The 16,844-nt window shown below is 42.4% G+C and overlaps 1 protein-coding gene across 1 annotated transcript in view; it reads left to right on the forward strand.

Annotated features, from left to right (window-relative positions):
* Positions 1-16,844, forward strand: part of GLG1 (golgi glycoprotein 1) — a 77,239-nt gene that overhangs the window by 42,265 nt on the left and 18,130 nt on the right. The window contains exons 4-8 of the mRNA XM_058813275.1: positions 1,901-2,116; positions 8,712-8,915; positions 9,540-9,611; positions 11,798-11,981; positions 13,731-13,945. Coding sequence (XP_058669258.1) covers positions 1,901-2,116; positions 8,712-8,915; positions 9,540-9,611; positions 11,798-11,981; positions 13,731-13,945 — 891 coding nt within the window. The remainder of the gene's footprint in view (positions 1-1,900; positions 2,117-8,711; positions 8,916-9,539; positions 9,612-11,797; positions 11,982-13,730; positions 13,946-16,844) is intronic.

A 16,844-nucleotide genomic window follows, 5' to 3' on the forward strand; every position in this document is an offset into this window, starting at 1 on the left:
AACTGGGTATGGGCATGTTCTGGAAAGTGCACCTTTAATTTTATCAGCTAAATACAGTTTAAAATTCCAATTTATTTTCTTCTCAGCTGTTGTGGCTTTTATAAGTTTTGGCAAGAGCTTTAACCTAGAATTATAGTTGGCTACCAGATAACAGTGATTGCTTCAGAAGTGGCCTGGCAATGACATGTTCACTTGGTCCCCTCTGCAGTTCAGTGGCTCAGGCCATGGAGCTCTGGGGCTGTTTCCAAAGCCAGGCTCTTCCAAAAACAGCATGTTGCTGTTGTGGGCTGGTTTGGCTCATGGTAGTTGAGCTGAAGTAGGGCCAAACCAAAGATGCAGCTTTCTCAGAGAGCACTTGCTCAACTCTGTCCAGTTCACCCTGCAAGGATCCTATGTGTTTTCACTTTAAAATGTATTTTACACCTTATCTGTAACAATTACATTGACTTTAGTAACTGTTTTTGTAGTAGCTATTTAGATTAAATATAAACTGTTTCACCAGCCCACATCTGCCTTCAAATAATGATGTTTAAAATGTTGAATGTTTTGTCACACAAAGTAATGGCCTCATAAGCTGAGGCAGAGATCTGTTTTATTCATCTAGTCTAACCTGTGTGAGTCTGTCACAGGGTGCCTTGAGTTATTCTTGTTTGAACTAGAATTTATCTTCCTAGAGACAGCTCTCCATTTTTTAAAATTTCCAATATAAATATTCCAACTTGGTATTTGAGAACTGAGAAAACGGTTTCCTGCCTGTTCCCTTAGCACTGCTCTTGCTTGTTACCTGAAACTGCCAGAATTATTGATTGCCATAGATCTTCCTTGAGATTGATGAGCCCTTCAGTATTTTTACAGGGACAAATCTTTGATGCAATCAAGTCAGCCCATGTATCTATTCCTTGCAAACTTGTCAGCACTAAACTTCAGTGTCTGCCTGCCAGGGGTTCTTCCTGCAGCATTATGACTGCAGTTTTCAGCACACTCCTGAGCAGGGGCCACCAGAACTGTGCAAGTATTTCAACTTGGGCTTGCAAGGGTTTAAAAGTCTCAGTGCTCCTTGGAGCGAGGCATTGCACTGCTGCTATGAGTGATTTCTCCAGGGACCATCCCTAACTGATCAGCAACCATGTTTCCCCCTTCTTTTGGAAAGACACTGTCAAAGCTGCCTGGATCTTTTACTTCAGAGCTGGTGGGTCTGGCCTGTCTGCTTCCCTGAGCAGTGCAGGCTGTGATTTATACTGGGGACCTGTCTGTTCTTGTATGCTCCTTTTCCAATCCCTGCACAGCTTTCAGCTTTGGTTAGCTGTGATTTTTACTTTTTTTAGACCACTGAGTAAAATGGTTTTAGTACCAACAATCAGTTCATGCAAGAGCCTCATAGAAAAGAATTTGATGAGAATTTTCCTTTATAGTATTTTTCATCTCCTAGCAAGTTATAAACAGCTCTATAAATAGTGTTGACTTTTGAATCAGTCTCACTTCTGGCCACAATCTTATATTGTATGAGGTCAGGTGGCTAATGGGGGTCTAAGTATGATTTAGAGATGTTGTAATATTCTCAGTTTTCTAAATAAAGGTTTGTCAAACTAGCATTTTTCCTACAAGTCTACTTGATTGCAGGGGTTCAGTGTAATTATAAAAGACGATTATTGAACAATAGAATTTATAATCCTCAAGGTCGCTGTGTTTGCTTTTTTTGGATGCTGGCACACATGAGATTTCTCATTTCTGAAATATTTTCAATTATTCTGACTTACTGGAAATCAAACTAAAGCCTAGAGGGTTTCTCTGCTAGCAGATTTTGAGGCTACAGATTGAAGTTTCTTTGAGGATTTTCTTATAAGGTTAAATTCATAAGCTGCAGCCACTGTAATTTTCCTTTTTTTTTTTTTTTTAACAGATAAAGGAGTGTGCAGATGAACCAGTTGGTAAAGGGTTCTTGGTGTCATGTTTGGTGGATCACAGAGGCAACATCACAGAGTACCAATGCCATCAGTACATCACTAAAATGACAGCCATTATCTTCAGTGATTACCGCTTGATCTGTGGCTTCATGGATGACTGCAAAGCTGACATCAATCTCCTGAAATGTGGCAGCATTCGACCTGGAGAAAAGGTACCTGGAGAACATGTAGATTGCCAATAGACTTGTAAAAGTCATTCACTTCAGGAAACTGATGGGGAGGCTCTGCAGTAGTATTACTGTCTGACTTGCAACTGAGAAAATTCATGGTGTATCTCATCTGGCTGAAAAGGGTGATGTCCTGGTTGTTTGCAGTTCCTTTTTAATAAATGTGCATTTGTTTCTCTGTGAGGAACTGCTATGTAGAGACTTTAATTTGTCTTTCCACAGCCCACCACAGGTGATCTGGCAGGTAGTTGTCTCTTTCATGAGGCCTTCCAGAACATGACTCAGTACACTGAATCCAAACAATAAATATAAGCAGGCTTATTGCTTGGCTTATTCCACAGTCTGGTTGGGTCTGGCAGGAAGGTTATCAAGGTGGTGATGCCTGTGCTATAACCCTTTCTTCTTTCTCAGGCTGTAGTGGATTGACTGGATCAGCAGCTTTTATCTGTTTGCTTCTCCTTTCCTCTGCCCCTACAAAATCAGTGGAAGGGCACAGGGTGTGTGGTATCACATTTTAGTAGTACACACTTTCCAGTACTGTCCTGGTTTTACTAAATCAATGTTCTTTTGCCTGTGAGACTTCAGCAGAGGTTGGTGCAAAGAACAGTTTATAGTGACTGGATATGGGATTATTTTCAAGGGCTGTCTTTCCCTGTCTACTTCAGCATAGCTAATGCAGCAAATGTGTAGTGCTGCAGCAATGAGTGACTTTTTCTATGATAAGTTTTTATGTTTAGGGATAAAGTTAAAATTAGCCTATCAAGTTCTTACAGTGCTTTTTAAATTATAGTTTTTATGCTTATAAAAATTAGTCTTATAATTGAGCTATTAATGAGGGGGTTTGCAATAAGATACACATTTTTTGGTTAAACAAAGAACCTTTCCTAGTTGTTTGAGATATTCACAGCTATTAGCAGCTAGTGTATTAAATTTAATTTCTAGTGTCTTCCAGAAGACTTAGCTGAGCCAGAGACAGCATAAAAATAAGGACTCATTTCTGGAAACAAGAACAAAAGCAACCACAAGCAGCAGGAACTTGGGTGAACTATAAGTTCAGACTATTAACAGCTGAGTAACTTGCTTTCTCCATAAAGTAAAGGCTCTTTTCTAATACTGGGCTGAAAGACCTCATGAAATGAGAATGAGAAATTGCTTTTAGTCATCAGTACAGAACCAGAAATGTGACATGAATCCTGCGTGTCAGGTCTGCATATTACCTGTGGCTCGGCCAAATTTAAATAAATTAAAATACTTATGGTAGCACTGGAGGGATACAGCAGAGGGGATTTGTAAGCATAAACCAAATTTCAAATGGTGGAAGTGAAGCCAGTGTGGGCAGCCCTGTGTGGGTAACTGTGCACAACCCCCTGCACTGGTTGGTTCAGGTGGGTGAAGGGGGAGGATGGCCAGGGTGGCTGAGGCCACAAGGCACCAGAGAAAGGGAAACTTTGGGTCACCAAGTTTCTGTGGGCTAGCAAAGTGATCACTAACCAAACTTCTATGGGTTTTACTATGGCTCATGTATATTCCTCTCTTTCTTGGTATCCAACCCAGAATATTGTGCCTTGGTTTGAAAAAGTGTTGCAGCCTGTCATATATCTTTTGTTATGCTGTCATACTTGGCACTTGGAGCAATTGAAGTACTCTATACTGCTATGGAAACAGCTATAAATGGCTATGCAAGCATTTCTTTTGTTGGTGTTCTGTTCTATCCCTTTGCTGCTTCAGAGAAATCTAATTTGCTTCCATCTGATGCTGGTTAAGGTTTTATTTTCCATGCTGTAGCTTCTGAGAGTTACCTGTAGAGAAACAGTCATTACCCTTTTGTATGACTGAAGGTAACTATGAATTTAATAAATAGGACCTGGACATTTGAGGAGGAGGATGGGGGAAGAGATTCTCTCTCTTTTTTTGTGGAAATAAGCACAGCTAGAACTGTGAACTCCATCTACATCAGGCAGCTAGGGGATTGCAGTGTGATAGCTTCATCAGAGTAACTGGGATAAACTGGCATTTTTAACTGTGAAAGACACTTAGGTGGATAATCTGCAATTACCTTGCCCCTTGAAACTTCTCTGCTGGGTAACCAGGTTCCTTTTCTATACTTCCTTTTTTTGTTTAAACTTGCTTGATACTTCCTAATTGAATTCTATTCTTACCGAGTTTGTTGCTTCTGATGTGGTGGTTTCTGTGCTTTTTTCTCACACATTTCTAGTTGGGTTTCTGCTCTGTAGGAGCAATAAAGTTCAGTTTAGAAGTCTCAGTCTCACCCTAGACTTCATTTTGCTCTATGTAACAGAAAGGCTGTGGATGTGTCATTTGAAGGCATTAAGTTTTCTAACATGCCTGTGTTTGGGGGGAGTATGTCTTCATCTTTTCCTAACTGTTGGAGAAACATTTAATAGTAGTTTCAGTCACCTCTCCATGTGGCTGTTGCATTTCATAATGAATTTGGTCTCCTGGTATTTTAAAGTTGTTTTATCTTCATGCAATAGGGATCTAATTTGAAATTGAAATGGGTAATTGCAGTGGAGCTTTTCTCCTTCAGCTGCTGATTGAAATGAGCTGCTTTCCCAATCCTGGGAAAGGACCAGGATTGTATCAAACTCTCGTGGGTAGTGTGTAGTTGCCAGGGTGCTATTTAGTGATGTCCAAGCTGTAGCTGATTATTTGCCATAATGAAGGCTACATAAGTGTCATTTGCAGATCTCTTGTAGTATTTTATCAGATAACAATATTTTTTCTAAAGGAAGACATTTTAGGAGACCATTGTTTTCTTGTTTTTGTTTTGTTTTTTACCTCTAAGTGCTTTGAGTGCAGTTGTTCTCTTTCCTTAGTTTCACAAAAGTACTGGACACAGAGGGAGCTGAGTCTAAATGGGAAGAGATAACATTCAGCTCAGTCTTTGTTTACTCAGTGTAGTTACTGTCATCTGAAATATTGGGCATTAGCTAATCCAAGAGACCTCCCAGCATCCCTGGTGTGTGGGTTAGCCAGGTGGAATGCTGAACTGGAGCTCCCAGGAGATCTCTTGGGTGGTTTTCCATAGCCTGGCTGCTCTGGCTCCAGTGGGTTGGCACAACTGTCCAGTGCAGGGTGCTGTGCTGATGAGACAGGTTATAGCTTACTCTCCTGCCTGCTGCTTCTTTTTACTCTTCATTCTCTTTTGGTCACTTTCCTAGCTTCTATCTGCAAGGCTGCAGCTGGAACAGATGTGTACTTCAGGCATGTCAGGTTTCAGACAGGATAAAATCCTTTCTGAGAAACTTCTGAAAAATGACAAAAAATCCCCAGCAGATGCAAAGCCTAAACTATACTGAGGGGAAAGTGAAATCTCTAATGGAAAATGAATAGTAAAGCCAATGTTTTTAAAATTCTGTTTTGGCCTAAAGCTGGATGCCTGGAGTTTGAATTTTAGTCATAGGAATTAAAATCTCCCAGTATTGTGCTGACGGGGATTTGCTTGGGCACATGCATTTAGAACTAAATTTCATTCCTTTGTGGCTCAGAGTGCTGTGGGTCAGTACTGGAAAGCTGCTTGTATCTTTTGTGGATCTGGGGATATCCTTTCTTAAAGCTATGAAGAGTTTCAGGGCTCTCCAGACTAGATAATTATCTAGTATGTTTTACAGATATTTGCAAATTTCAGTTAAAATCCTACATTTAACACTTGATAGTGGTGGTGAAGCTATGTTCCAGGAACCACATGTGGGTTTTAGATTTGACTTCTTGTGTTTCAGTGTATTGCTCCAGAAAAATGAGGGCTCGACTTTGTCAACTGGCAGCAGTTGTGTGGGAGTCCTGACTTCTGGAGTGAACTTAGAGGTTTTCAACTCTTCAGTGGAGGTTTTCTGGGAATGGATGCTGGATAGAGGAAAATGGTTTTTAGTATCCATTCCACAGCAGAGCTGCAGCAGGTGTTCCACCCTTGTGCACACCAGGCAGCTGGTGCTGGAGCAGGGCTGGCAGAGCTCGTGCTGTGGGATGATGACCCTTGACTTTGGTGCCTCTGAAGCTGAGCTGGCCCCCCAGGACTGCTGGCACATGGAATGCAGGTGGGAACAGGCATCTCTTGAGGTGGAGAGCTGGGTGGTGATGCAGGTGCCACCAATGTGTGTCAAAGTTGTCCTGCCATCCTCGGCACAAGCCTTGATTGCCTTGATTGCCAGCTGCTTTAGGGTGCTGGAGTGCAGCTGTACACACATTTGTTTTCCCTTCCAGTCTGCAATAAGGGATTGTACAATATTAAATACAGTAGGTGTTACCCTATAATTAAAGCTTGAAGTGATATTTCTCTAAACCATGTTTGTAGAGTCCCATGCTCTGTTTGGCAGTAGTGTGGGTGTCTTCCTGCACTTTTGAGGAAATGAAGAGTCAGGCTCTCCTTAAAATTACTTAACTAGTCAGCACTAGTGCTCCAGGGACCTGATCTGCCTGAAAATGAACCTCAGATTAGGCCAGTAAATCTTCCAAACAGGATGTGGGCACAGGAACCTTAAGGGCACCACAAGGAGGTGTGTAAATGCTTGATGGTTGGAGGGGCCAGATGGGTTGGTTTGTGTGTGTTTCTGTTGAGTCTGACATATTTTAAAATTGCTCTGACACAGGGCAGCAGAGTAGCCAGCACATCAGGATGATCTGCCCAAATGTGAAAACTCTATTAGCAGAGGAATGCAATAGATGAGCCATTTCATGTTGTGTCCCTAAAGTGTAACAGCAAACATCCAGCACATGGAAACCTGCTTTAAAGATTTCCTGTTAAAGATAGGTTTACTTCCATATATAATAGGACTCTGACCAGGAGTCTAAACCCACACTGCAGAAAACCAGGAAACTTCTGATTTTCCTAGCAGGAAAAACTTGCCTTCTGCCCTTCTTGCTAGCTTGCAAGGGAAAGCTGCAGGTGAGTGAAAGTAACCTTGGTCTGCCTTCCCTCCCAGCTGCAACTTCTCTTAGGCAGGAGCAAAAAATGTGCCACAGGAGCTTAAAATGGTTGTTTTCAATCATTCACACTTGACATCTTCTCAGCTGTAGTTACTACCCGTGACTGGCCAGGAGAGTTTGCAGAACAGTGTTTGTGTTTGATGTGGTTATGGATAAATAGCACTTTTAAGATGTGACCAACTTACTTCTGAGTACTATTCCTCAGAATCCAGATTTGAAGATCAGTCCTAAAGGGACTGTAGTGATATAATTATATTTCTTCAAAATACTTACTCAGCATATGGAATTGGCCAGTTCTCATTCAAAGGAGCAAACCAAAATAAGGAATTTTGGGGGGTGTGGGTTTTAGGTTTTCTGCTTTCTTTTTTTTTCTTGTAGGGGAAAATTGCTTTTAGCCTTTTTAAACTGGTGATATTTCTGGGTTGTGTTTACAAGTTAACAAATAATCAACCAATTCTGCTTGTGCTCTAAGTGTAGCAGAACTAAGGCAGGAATCAAAGGCTGCCTGTGTAAGCAGACACGTCAGAACAAAAAGATTGAGGAGAGCTGTGGGGCTTTGTGTATCATGGGCATGTTTTCTGGAGCCTGCTCTCTTACTCATGCTCCTGCAGCAGCAGTGGATGATCTGCTTGACAGAGCAAGCTGAAGGGATGGCTCCTAAATGGTGACTGCAAATGCCAGGCTGGGTGATTCAGCTGAATGTGAACATGCATGCCTTGTTGCATACTCAGACAGTGTAAGTTTAGTGGCAATATCCTCTCACAGCAGAGCAGCATTAAATAAGGTGGCCTTCTCATGAAAATTTGCAGAAGCCTTGAGAAATTTGTACCTGTAGAGTCCTTTAGAGGAACCAGACCTTCTACAGGGGTATGGAGGGGGCAGGGTTCTCTTTGTAAACACATACTGAGGATATGGGAGGCTAAATGGAGCTTTGCTGAGTTTTGCCCTGCCTCCTCCAGGCTTTTGAACAAAGCACAGGCTCTCTGTGTTTATTGGCAGTTACTGCTCATAGTCCAATATTGTTTCCAGGCCTGCAGGACAGTGGATGTGGTGCACAGCACTGGACCAGAAGTGCTTTTTCAGAGACCTCTGTCTACTCTTGAATGCTTTGCATTTTTTTATTCTCCTAGTGGAGGAATTGAGAAGCCTAGATTGGTCAAAGCTCCTTTGTGGCCTTTTTTACCTCACAAATTTTCACCACCCAAACCGAAGGCTTGTCTTGGCATGGCAAAACTATGATTTTTCTCTCCCCAAGCATTTTCTTAATGTGATGCTGATCCTTGCTGTTGCCATGGTGCCAAGAAAGCTGTGTCAGATTAAAGATAATTTGGCTGTTTTGGTAAACTGCTCTGAGCAGTGTGACTAAGTAGTGATAATCTCATTAGGTCACATTAAAACAAGCCCAGAGCATTGGAGGGGGGGATTTCATGGTGACCATCAGTGGGATAGTGATGTATAAAGTGTGGTTAGTACGGGTCTTAATTGTTGCCTCCTCTGAATTTAAATGAGATTCAGGCTGGATGTTGGGAAGTCTATATGTAGAGAGTTTGTTGCTTAATTAAAGTGGTGCTTAGCCAGAATCACAGCTCACTTGATTATGTAAAAGCTTGGCTAGAGGGCTCTTGTTCTCCCATAGGATGCTCACTCACAAGGAGAGGTGGTGGCATGCCTGGAAAAAGGCCTGGTGAAAGAGGCAGAGGAGACTGACCCTCGAATCCAGGTTTCTGACCAGTGTAAGAAGGCAATTCTTCGTGTGGCTGAGCTCTCTTCCGATGACTTCCACCTGGACCGGCATCTCTACTTTGCGTGCCGAGATGACAGAGAGCGCTTCTGTGAAAATGTGAGTGCTTTCCTCTTCCTTTCTCACTACAGGAATCCATTTAAAAACCCAGAACCTCTCTGGACAAAGCAGTGAAGGGAACTGTAGGCTGCAGCCTGAGTGATATTGTGTAATACTAAAAATAGACACCCTGTAACTGTCACTTTGCAGTAATTCCAGCATTAATTCATTCACCCAACAAACACACGTTATTCCCAATGGGTTAATGAACTGGATTGGCATAAATGGTTCAAGGGGCATGAGAGCTGGTGTGACAGGGAGTGGGGGAGGAAAGGCAGAGGTGAGTGACCACTCCTTTCTACAGCTGTGAGCTGTTGCACAAAGCCTGGCCTGACTGTACTTGCAACACTTTTTATGCCTACATTAGCTGCATTGTTCAGTCTCAGCTAGCTTGTATTGGCTGAGAATTGTTACACTAAAAGAGTGATGACCATGACCAGATTTTTTTTAATGCAATAAAATTTAAAGGATTTTTATTGCGTAGAAACCATTGCTGTCATTTGAAATATTAACTCGAATATATTATTAGTTTAAAAAAAAAAAATCTCCTCAGGTGTCGTTTAGCCTGCTTGTCAAATATTACAAGTATTATCTTTAAGGGTAACTGTTACTGTTCTGTTTCAGACTCAGGCTGGGGAAGGCCGAGTGTACAAGTGCCTCTTTAATCACAAGTTCGAAGAATCAATGAGTGAAAAGGTAAGTACCCTGGTGAGACAAATCCTTACTGCAGAAATCATCAGATCACTCCTCAGTCCAGGCTGCATAATTCTTTTCCAGTGTTAAGGAAAATGTCATCTTCCTAGCCAGATAATCAGCTAGTTTAACAAATGCTTTTACTTTGATATTTTTTGTGTTTCAAGTTTCAGTCTTTCAAGTAAAGGATTTAAATAAATCAGAGCTTTTGGGTGGGTAATTTGGAGAGGCAAGACATGGAGCTCAAGTGGCAGCATTGTGATTGACTGTTTAAAGTAGCAGTCACAGCATGCTGGGTTAAGCCTTGGATAAATGGTGTTCTAATTGTACAGATTAAAAACAAAAAGAAGCTGAGTTTCTTTCACTTGTGTTTTTAAGTCTGTTTTCAAGCATCACATTCTGTGTGGGAAGGATGCACAGTTCAGTGACTGAACAGAAGTTTTCCTTCTGGTTTTCTTGAAGATGTGGTTTTCAACAACAGCAAAAAAAAATGTTCTAGAAAGCTAATTCTGAAAAGGTTGTATTGGTGTAGGTGCTTTGTTAAGGCAGCAATACCTTCAGTGATTTTGGAAGCAGCATCATAGTGTCTGGGATTATATGGAATTGTAATCTGTAGGGAAGGATGTGAAGATGAGTATCTGTAAAGATCTCCTCAAAGAAGGTCTGCTGAAGGAGCCTAACTCAGAGTGCTGAAGGGATCAGACTAATTTCTTTTTTGTTAATTGCATTAGCTGTCTGACAGCTTGGTTCCAATTAACAAATTCAAATCTGAACAAGTGATCTCTGAGGGCTTTAAACAAAGCTCCATTTTGTAGAAGTGTGTTACTGAAATGAACTGCTGCTGTTGCCTAAGCTCTGTTTAGTTATACTGGGACGCTGGTAGTTTGTGAAAGGTGTTTTCCATGATCAGCTGACTGAGGTATGAATCTAAGATGCAGAGAGGTTACACTGAACTGCAGCAGATGACTTCATGGGGGGGGGGGGGGGGGGATGGGGTGGATGCTCTGAGGATGCAGTTTGCAGAGCAGAAGGAGCACTAAATGTAGTTCTCACTCTTGTAGCTGCCAAGGCTGGACCATCTGCAAAGTCACTGGTTTTGTAGAAGCTGTTACCCAGCAAAGAGTCCCTCCTTGCCAGCTGCTGCACACACATATAGCCAGCAATAGCTGCTGGTGGGTGGCTTGCTTTGTGTCATGCAGAACTGGCTCCTGGGCTGTATCCAGCCTTTCCCTGCTTCAGGTGATGAGCTGTCTGCAAGCCTGTATCTCCCTGTGTCCAGAGGTGTAAAATCGTCCAGTCCCAAGGTCTGGGACTGCACAGGAGCATGAAAGATGGAGTGGGAATATCTTGGAGTAGGGCTTTTCAGGTCCTCAAGTAGGTGTGGGAAGAAGAGGATGAAGTCAAAAACCTGATGTAAGAAAGTGGGGAGCAGGTTCTAGGACTTTCCTGTTCCTTGTGCCAAGATTGCTCCCTCATTCCCCTACTCTACATATTCACTGTTTTCATTCCTTTCAAGTGGGCTGGGAATGGACAAATTTGCTTGAGCTATTCTGAGTTATCTGCTGCCCTCAGATTTAATTTTCACATAATTTAAACCAAAAGCCATGAAGTGCAGCAGTGTTTTTACAGGTCCTTTTTTGGTTGAAATTTAGAGGGTTGTTCTTGCAGCTTCTGGGTTCAGGTTTGGCCACAGTGCATCCTCATGAACCTCATCAGTTGTGGAAAATGGCTGGAAATTCCCACGGTTAGACTTTTATCTGCTTCATCTGCTCAGGGCGTTGCAGAACAAATCCAAGAAACACATTATTTTGTAAATGCAACTGGAAAAAGTTATTTCTTGAGGGCATGGGGTGAGCATGTACCACAGCTGGGATAAATGTCAGCAACTGCTCTTAGTTACCACGAATGAGTCACGCTCTTCACAAAAGGCTGGATGAATGTGCAGTTCTGAGAACTGCTCTGCAGAGAGCTGCTCCCTTTGAAACCCCTGATCTGTTGACCCTGGTGTGCGTTGTTAACTGTGTGGTTTCTATGAGACAAATGAAATTTAGCTGCAGTCCAGCTTAAATTCATGAATTTAAAAATATCGTTTGTTTTCTGAGATGCAACTTGAAAACTTGCCAGCAGCAGGTCCAGCTCTCTGCCCCCAGCACAGCAGCTCATTCACCACCCCATTGTGTCTCCTGCAGTGTCGTGATGCTCTCACCACCCGCCAGAAGCTCATTGCCCAGGACTACAAGGTCAGCTACTCACTGGCCAAGTCCTGTAAGAGCGACCTGAAGAAATATCGGTGCAATGTGGAGAACCTGCCCCGCTCGCGGGAAGCCCGGCTCTCCTACCTGCTCATGTGCTTGGAGTCTGCTGTGCACAGAGGTAAGTGCAGTTCAAAACTTGCTGGGACCTTCATCTTAAATTCAGGGACCTTCAGCTTCGATGTTATTTACAGTCCCCTTCTCCTCTTTCCAAACTTTATTTCCAAGGCAAATTTCCTCATCATGGTGCTTTCATCGCTGTTGTTTTGATGATCAGAATAGCTGAGTAACCCCCTCTGCCACTGACTCCTTTTGTGCAGACAAGAAGTTTAAAATGCAAAATAGCAAATCCCACTTGGACTGCTGATGTGTAGTTGCAAATCCTTCTATTCACTGTGAATTCAAGCAGCTCTTTTCCTCCATTGTGTAGTAAGCATTAAATATGCTACAAGGTTAAAACACAGAATAGAGAACCTGTTTATCCTCACTCAGGGAAAACCAGGGATACTAAGTCCCCTGCCTGTTGTAAATAATGTCTTTTCTTGCAGCTCAGTAGCTTGAGTAAATGCCTTAATTTCTTTGACTCTGGTTTTTCCCTATATAGAAAGAAGGTAAGTGTGAGAATATTATTTTTGATCATTTAAGTTAATGTAAGCTGGAGGTGTCCTAACATCAGCTGCTGTCTCCAAAGGCATTAGAAGGCTCAGTGCAGCTGGACCATGCTAAAGGTTCTCTGTGAAATTGCCATAATATGAAACAATGTGTTACATCCTCTAGATCTGCACTGTTTGTTCCTCTAGAACTGCTTGTTTTCCCTCCTGGCTTGCAGCTGGGTGGTTTCAGAGTGAGCAGTGCATGCTGTAGTGCCTCTGGCAAGGGATGGAAAGGCTGCCATAATTCCATAAGCACTCTGCATTTTGAGTTTGGATAACTCATTGCTTCTGATTGATGTGGAAACGATGTGCCCTGTTTGTAGAAAAGTTGTGGTTTGGGGTGTTGTTTTTTTGGGTTTTTTTTCACTTCTCCCTGCAGTAGGGCAGGTGGTTTCCTGAATTGCATGCAGAAAACTGCAGTTCAGCTATTCAATTTCATGGTGGAACAGGTTCTGCAGTGTCTCATGCATGAGGCATAGCCCAGGAGGAACACTAATTATTCCACACAGCACCATGTACATGTATTACAGCACCTGGCAGCCCCTGTTGGGGTGTCCTCTGTTCCGTGGGATGCTGTGCACATATAAATAGGTTGTGATGGGGACTGTAGGAAAGCTTATGGCAGATCTAAGCATTTACTACAGCAATATTCCTGTGCAGCTGCAGTGGTTTGTTGGACACTATATGCACTCTTGTTTAAGTCTGAGTTTTGTCTTCCTGAGCATTTATGTACTATTGCCCTAGAGAACCTTTTCATTGGAGAAAATGTTTAACCTGCTGTCCAAACAAATTCCTCTCCCAGTTACATACCAAGCTGGTGAGCCTACCGAAGGTGACTTCTGTGAGAAAAAGAAGCCCTTGAGCATGTGGGGAAAAGCTGACTTGTGCTACAGAACTGCAGATCCATGAGTGCTTTCAGCTGTTCTTCAGAAGCCACTCCTGTAATGTGAAATCCAAAATCAGATTCACCTAATCTTTCAGGCATTCATTTTTTAAAAATCTGTGTTAAATTCATAGACTGGCTATATTTTATAGGGTTGTTGAAGTGACAGGAGCTACCACAACCACTGGTTTATTCCCCAGCACGAATGCTCCAGCACCTTTCTCTTAGTCTGGTGTTGTTCAGGGTGTGGACGTGTCCCTGCTGGTAGCACAGGTCTGCCAAGGAGAGCTCTGCTAAGCACTGCTCCTAAATCACATCCTCTTCTCTTGCCCAGGTCGGCAGGTGAGCAGTGAGTGCCAGGGTGAGATGCTGGATTACCGGCGCATGCTGATGGAGGATTTCTCGCTGAGCCCCGAGATCATCCTGAGCTGCCGCGGGGAGATCGAGCACCACTGCTCGGGGCTGCACCGCAAGGGCCGCACCCTGCACTGCCTCATGAAGGTGGTGCGTGGGGAGAAGGGCAACGTGGGCCTCAACTGTCAGCAGGCAGTAAGGAGATTCTTATCACTTCACTCTGTTTGCTCAGTTGGTAAAAGCACTGATTTCTGTCAGGGTTTTGCCTTGTGATGGAGGTTCTGCTGAAGTCAGCCTGGCTCTGCTGGGTGCCAGTGAGTGCCTGAAGCAGTTGTGTAATTGCCATGCTGTGAACTTGGTGTGTAGCAAGGGTAAGGGTGGTGGTTTTCCCCTCAAAAAATGCATTTTGGATTGTTGTGCCCTGGGCTTTTTTATTGGATCTTCTGTAGTTCTTCTCCACCAGCTTTGAAGTAATGGAAATCTCTCCTGGGTGCAAGGTGTGCCTTTTATAGTTCTAAAACATTCCTTGTCCTTCCCTTTTCTCCCTCTCCTTCCCTTTCCCCCCTGTGCCCTGTCCTTGGAAATGCACAAAACCTTTCAAAGCACCTTCCCATTCAGTTTTACTTCTGCTATTTCATTCAGCTTTAGTGATGGAAATGGAACTTTAGGGGCAGGGAGGTACAGCAGACTGCTATGTGTTGATGTACTTTCAGCCACTGAAGGAAATGCCATTTTCCTCCAAACTACCTCTGTAAAATAGGATGTTTCCTTTTTCCTTCTTTTAACTCCATTTTGGCCCAAATACATCCTGCTTATCATTTCTTTAAATTGAAAACCATTTCATTTTTGTTCAAACTCATTAGTGCTTTTTTAATATGAAATTACATTTTTGTACTTATTCTTGGGTTTGGTTTTAATGACCCATGAGCCCAAAAAAGTGACATCAATGATAAAAATGGCAAGGGAGTGTTAGTGCTGATGTTGGAATTTGAGGAGATGTGTGCCCTTGACTTCTTTTAATAAACAGAGCCACTATTCTGTACATTTTTGTTTCAAATGTAGCTTAAAACTTGAGCCTCAAATGATGCCAGTTTTTCTGTGTTATCAAAGGTAAATTGATAGCTGTTAAAATTTTGTAAGTCATAGGGTGCTTTTGTGATGAAGCTTATTTCTGCATAAATACCAGGTGTACTGGTGCAGCAGCTGTACAGTTTGAGTCATTCCTGCAGTGCATGACTTAAGCTTTGCAGCCTTTGTGTGAAAAACTGAATATTTGTTTCTGTTTAAATAGGAAATTGAAAGTGCTGCTCCAGAATTTCATTATTTGCAAATGTTCCTAAGATCAGTTAATACTGGGAATAACCTTTAGATCATGACATGCATGTTCAGAACAAGTAATTAATCAAAACAGGAAGCCCCCACAAGTGATATGGGATTTCAAACTTTCAGAGAAAAATATCTTACAAATTTAGGGCAAGTTTCGAGGTTTTTTAGTTATCTTATACTTGAGCTACTGTTTTCTTTTTTTTCCAGTAAGTTGATGCAATAGCAAATAGGATTGTCCATGAGTCCCCCTTCAAGTTAAATGTGTTTTTTTCTCTGGTCAAAGGACAGGAGAAAGCAAATTAAATGTTGATTTTATACCTTCATTAAGCTTGTCTGGGTTTTTATGGGCAAGAGGAAATAGATGATTGCAAGAACAGGATAAACATTCCAATGTTCTGAGTTTCTGAAGACTGACATGGTACTACTATATAGCTGCCTACAACTTTTGAAGTACTAAAGAATTGATTGTTCTTATTTTTTGTATTTGAATGGTAAGGGTTGCTCAGCTGTCAATGGCTTTGTTGTGTTTTGACTTAATGTGTTAGAATGAGCTTTCTGCTTTTACCTTTAAAGGTAGATAAATTATCTTTGCAAGGAAGAGAATATTGTGTGAAGCTCTTACAGATACTGTGCAATTTGGGCTGGAGGCTTCAACTGCTTGTCACATGAGGTTGGCCCATATGGCAATCCCTGAAGAAGGGAAGTTAGAGATCCATCCTTCAGAGTAAGCTGGGGCCATTTCAGTTCTTTTTGGGTACCTAGAGAGCACCTTTGGTGTGTGGTTTGCTGTGGCTCTTGATGATGGAGCAGTTGTCTGTGGTGCCCCTACCCTATATTTTCACTTGTAGAAAGAGAGGAAAACAGCATAAGTGCTCTGGGATGGTCCCAGCAGAGCTTGCTGCAGTGCTTTGGGTCCATCTCCAGATGTTGTCTTTTCCATAGAGTAAAAAACTCACATCCTTGTGCTTTTAGCAGTATCATTAGCTAATGCTAATACAGCACCTTGATTTCTTGACTAACTCAAAGCAACAGGTGTTGTCCTGAAATTCTTCCTTGTAGAAGCTCTATGTCCAGACACACCTGCCTAAAAAGTTTGCCAGAGGCAATTGGAAGGGGAAACATCTATTTTGGATCTGGTTTTACTTCCTGTCCTGTCTGTGAGGGTTTGCTCTGATTGTGCTTGTCCTATGAAAGGAAGACATTAGCCCATCTGCCGGAAGCAATATAAAGAGTCCTAAAAGAACAAAGCACAAGCAAAGAACCTCCATTTCAATTTCCTGCAAGAGCATTGACTAGTACCTTTTCCTGCAGGTGGATTATGAGTGATTATTTGTATTTAAAATTTTGAACAAAATGCACTGTTAGACATTCTCAAACCCCAGTATTTTAATTTGAGGAGTTCCATTTCTTGTGAGACACCTCAGCCAGAGTGATCTTGCATGTGGGAGTCTGTGCTCACACCTATCTGCTGTTGTGCAGGAAACACATCTAGACCCAAATGTCAGAGCTGTGTGGGGGCTTAGTCTCAGTTTGAGTGGCGAACTTGCCAAAATGCTAAAGCTCTGTGAATGGTAGAGGAGCAATGGCTTTCTGTAAGTTTTCAAGTTTCTAAGTTAGAAAGAGGGCCCCTGGGTGTATGCTGAGCCTCATAAAGGATCCTGCCCACAGGGAGGGTGTGTGTGCTGTGGTAAGTCATCAGATAGGAGATAGTATCACTTAATTGTGAGCATCAGCCCTTCAAAGGGCTGCAGCTGTACTGGCAGGGTCT

This window comes from Ammospiza caudacuta, chromosome 13 (assembly GCF_027887145.1).
Source record: "Ammospiza caudacuta isolate bAmmCau1 chromosome 13, bAmmCau1.pri, whole genome shotgun sequence".
Taxonomy (NCBI): domain Eukaryota; kingdom Metazoa; phylum Chordata; class Aves; order Passeriformes; family Passerellidae; genus Ammospiza; species Ammospiza caudacuta.